The 5,000-nt window shown below is 35.3% G+C and overlaps 1 protein-coding gene across 7 annotated transcripts in view; it reads left to right on the top strand.

Moving 5' to 3' along the window:
* si:ch73-103b11.2 (protein outspread) overlaps window positions 1-5,000 on the top strand; it is a 109,608-nt gene that overhangs the window by 62,139 nt on the left and 42,469 nt on the right. For all 7 annotated transcript variants that reach the window (XM_056451217.1, XM_056451212.1, XM_056451211.1 and 4 more), the window contains exons 8-9: window positions 1,585-1,744; window positions 3,053-3,160. In XM_056451217.1, the coding sequence (XP_056307192.1) occupies window positions 1,585-1,744; window positions 3,053-3,160 (268 nt within the window). The remainder of the gene's footprint in view (window positions 1-1,584; window positions 1,745-3,052; window positions 3,161-5,000) is intronic.

Here is a 5,000-nt window from a genome sequence, read left to right as displayed (position 1 = left end):
CAAAAAGATCTACATATTGATAAATAAATGTTATGATCACTGTTATAATGCTAAGTCATGATTAAATTGCCTCTTTTTACAATTATGCAATAGTTTGACCACAAGCAGGAAATGTTTAAGGACCAATGACATCACTACACTGAAATGGTCTATATAGACGACACAATAACATGTCTGAAAATCGTTTTCTTTTTCTCTAAATGACGATATATATTTTTTTAATTGGGAAGAAGTATCATCAGTAGCTCACAGAATCAAAAATAAATCTTTTTAAATGCATAACTATGATTGATAAATGTAGTCATGCCTGAAATTATTCATACCCCTGGCAAATTCTGACTTAAAGTTTTTTTGTTTAAATATAAATAAAAGCTGATAAATATATATATATATATATATATATATATATATATATATATATATATATATATATATATATATATATATTTCTCCACAATAATGCTTTTGCACATCATTTTTTTTGAGAGAAGCCTGTGTCATTTCTGCTTGAAAAAAATAGCTGGTTGTATAATATAAGTAATTTTTAAGTCAGAATTTGCAAGGGCGTATAAGTAATTTGGGGCTTGACTGTACATAAACGCTGTACATATAGCTTCAGCTTGTAAGTGCACATATGCTGCTGCTTGAATTTGGTGTGAAACTGGTATAAAAGATGAATTCTGCCTTCTAACACATGGGTGAACACAGACACAAAGACTGACTGCTGTCTGGGGTTCTGCTCATTGCTGCTGGTTTCCTGTGTCTGTCCTTCTGCTCCTCCATCTGCTCTTACACAACACTACAAAATCATCTTTAAATAAATACTGCAGATCAATCAATAACGTGCGCACTATTAAGACAAGCTTTTATACACTGAAATCTTCATTTTGCATGGGAAATGACACATGTCTAGATCAGTGTTTCTCAACCACGTTCCTGGGATACCACCAACTCCTCACATTTTTAAGGTCTGCTTAAACAAACACACCTGATTCAGACCATCAGCTCATTAGCAGAGACTGAAAGACTTGTAATGGGTGTGACAAAGGAAACATCCAAAACATGTTGGTGGTCCTCCAGGAACGTGGTTGAGAAACACTGTTTAAGATGATAGCAGAGCAGTTTATGCCAAATTTTGCTGAATTTTACTAATTATTTGATCTCTAATAACTGAATTGTAATTAAGATGAGCAGTGTCAGCTCTAACATCATAATTCAAGGGCAAAACAATGTCCAAACACATTTCCTGCTTGATTTACGACAGTGTTGAGGCTTTTACGGCGGTCCGTTTCAGCTCACTGATCTGTGATGAACAGAGGAAATGTGTTCTGGTTTTTCATCTTCCCATGAAATATCCTCCAGCATCCTTCCTCTAGATGTAAACATCCTGGAGTGTTAGGTAGAAAATGTGGGAATGTTTATTTATCAATGCATTTATTAGTTTATTTGTCATGCATTTAAGATAAGATCTCCATTCAGTTGATTATTTTGGAAAGTATACAAAAATTCAGATCTGTTTTGAGAAGTTAAGTATCTGATTATGGTAGATTTTTCCATTCTGAGCTCTTGTGTGTTTTGCTGCAGGCGTTCGCAGGTTATCGAGAGATTTGAGGATCAAGACACTGTTAACGCTCCAGAGCAAATGGACACCACGAGTTCTTCAGCAGATCCCGCCCCTTCTCACTCTACAACAGCCAATCAGAGAGCAGGACGCAATGAGAAACGCCTCTCTAACCAGAAACAGGTGCTACATTTAAATTATAACATTTAATTGTATCATCAAATAATTGAACTTGATGTAATACAATGTGGTGGGACAGTTTAAGTGTGTAGGAATTAATGCGCACTCGGAAATTTATTAAATATTGTTCCATTTTTGCCTTTTTACAAGTAAAATAAGTCTTTTGTGTCTCCAGAATGTGTCGGAGAGGTTTCAGGCCAAAATACCCATCAGATAATTTAATATACCCTAATGAAAATTATTAATTTTGGGGAATATAAATATATATTTACACACACATATATATATATATATATATATATATATATATATATATATATATATATATATATATATATATATATATATATATATATATATATATATATATATATATATATATATATATACATTATAAATATATAATTTTTTATATATATATATATATATATATATATATATATATATATATATATATATATATATATATATATATATATATACATTATAAATATATAATTTTTTTTTTTAAATATATATATATATATATATATATATATATATATATATATATATATATATATATATATATATATATATATATATATATATATATATATATATATATTCAAAATATATTTAGATAAATATATTGTGGGTGGCATTCGTCTTCCTGCTTTTTGTCCTTGGCTGATGATATGCTTAAAAAATGCTGTTACAGAGTTCGATGTCCATGCACACACACACGCTCATTTAATACACTGTGCAGATTTGCTCATCTACTCATGGGAAATGCAACAGGATGCCCACCAAACAAGAAAATATGCTGCTGTATAGAGATCATATTAGCCAAGTTACAGTACAAAATAAACCTGAATTAGTGTCCACAAACTGAGACTGCTGTTGTGTGATTAAGGCATTCTAGTTTATAGTTGTGTATATTAAGCAGCTGTGCTCATTCCAGAGGTTATGAGTTTCTTCGCAAATCCTGGTCTGTGGACATGTTTATCACTATGGAGACATGTTAATACGGGCCTGTCAATCAATATCAGTGGACGGGGAAACCACACTGCTACGTTACGGTGTGTTGGGCCGCAAAATTAATGACATTTGGACATCACTTGTGTGTTTGTATTACTCCAATATGACTATGGACACCCTATACTACACAGACTTCCAAAAGTTGATTTTGCATGAAAGATGCCCTTTAAGTCTGTCTAATCTAAAAGGCTAAATGCTAATTCTGAGAGTCAAACTTTGAGTCAAAACATCAGTAATGATGTGTTTGTTTAATTAGTTAATTTGTTCATTCATTCTTTTTGTCTATTGCAGGAGTTTTCATTGGATTCTGCTAAATGCCGGACAGACGAGGTTTCTTCATTAGCTGGTTACCGGAGGGCCAAAAGTCTGGATCGCAGAACCACAGAAACGCTCATGACTGTAAGACCACAAAATAATGCATAAATCCACATAAAATACTTTTCATTTTAAAAATGCAACTTGTGCATGTTGCTTCAATGTGCGCGTCGTGCAAGTCGCGCGCCTCCATTGGAAATTACAAACTGACACCTTAAGCTTATTGACACTGCTTCCAGGGTGCGTGCTCAGCAGCCACATTTAATAAAACTATAGCCTTCATACTGAAACTACTGTTGTGGATGTCTCTAGTCTGGCTCACGGCACCAAACTGTTGTGAAATTCTAAGACGAGCCCAAAAAACCAGGGAGAACTTTCGGTTATCTTCAAAGCAGAAAGAAAGAAACTCTCAACTGTACAGCAAGCACTAGGTTTTTATACATTTTACAGACAGTGATTCATAAGGGTGGAGACAAACCTAAACAAAGCATGCAAATAAAGTGTTGTTGTCGGCAGAGTAAATGACCTTTCCAGCCCCAATCTCATCAGCGTATAAATACCCATTCACGATACATTTTAGCATTAAAACGGCATGCAAATGATGTTCTGGAGACAGAAACCGTCTGACCAGTTGACCGGCTTGAGAAGACAAAAGGTGCTGTGCAACTTGTGTTACTTTGGAGACAGTCAGGGCTGAGGAAACAAAGACATTTTAAGGTATGTCACACCCTAAAAACAACTTTTCAGTTATATATAGATTATATAACTTTATATTCCCACACTACATACCAAACATTTTTTTTTATCAGTATTGACAATGGTGTTCGGTCAAGAAATATCGATATCGATTTTATTGCCCAGCCCTATTTTCAGTATATACAGTTGATTAAATTCAATTCATCTTTATTTGTATAGCGCTTTTACAAAGTAGATAGTGTCAAAGCAGCTTCACATAGAAGATTATAGTGAATTGAAACCGTGTCAGTCCAGTTTTCAGTGTTGAAGTTCAGTCCAGTGTGGTTTAATAATCACTACTGGGAGTTTAAACACTGAAGAGCAAATCCTCGATGCGCAGCTCTACAAGTGCCGAACTATGCAAGCCAGTGGCGACAGCGGCAAGGAAAAAACTTCACCAATTGACGAAAGTGAAGGATTAAAAAAACCTTGAGAGAAACCAGGCTCAGTTGGGCACGACCATTTCTCCTATGACCAACCGTCTTGTGCAGAGCTGCAGTCTAGGCACCGGAGGCTGGAGAACGCTGGTCTTACGGGGATCAGTCTCATGCTCTCCACTCCTCCATGACCACCACAGCAGCTGCTCAGGATACGACCTGGTCCAGGATTATGGAAACCTCGGGAATAATAAAAATAGGCAAAACATAAGCGTAAATGCCGTTCAAATTACAATGTTTTTGGGAAGTGTTCCCGGCGTCGGTTACCCTAAATAATCCAGATTAACAATCCCTTTAGAGGATTTGGATTTCAACAGCATTTGAGTTGTATGTGTTTGCTTATGCAAAGAGATGTGTCTTTAATCAAGTTTTAAACTGACAGAGTGTGTCTGCTTCCCTGCTAGGAAGGCCGTTTCAGAGTTTAGGTGCCAGATATGAGAAAGATCTACCGCCTACAGTTGATTTTGATATTCTGGGAATAATCAATTGTCCAGAATTAATTGAGCGTAGAGGACGTGATGGGCTATAATACACCAGGAGCTCCCTCAAATACTGGGGGAGCTAAGCCGTTTGTAGGAAGTCAATAAAATTAAAAAATGTATACGATATTTAATAGGGAGCCAATGCAATGATGAAAGAACTGGAGTAATATGATCATACTTCTCTGTTCTAGAAAGCACTCTAGCAGCTGCATTTTGAACCAGCTGAAGTTTCTTAATTAGGCCAACAGGGCAATCGCCTAGTAACGCATT

This window comes from Danio aesculapii, chromosome 24 (assembly GCF_903798145.1).
Source record: "Danio aesculapii chromosome 24, fDanAes4.1, whole genome shotgun sequence".
NCBI classification, from domain to species: domain Eukaryota; kingdom Metazoa; phylum Chordata; class Actinopteri; order Cypriniformes; family Danionidae; genus Danio; species Danio aesculapii.
Note: the sequence above shows the minus strand (reverse complement) of the source record. Positions and strands in the feature narration are given on the sequence as shown.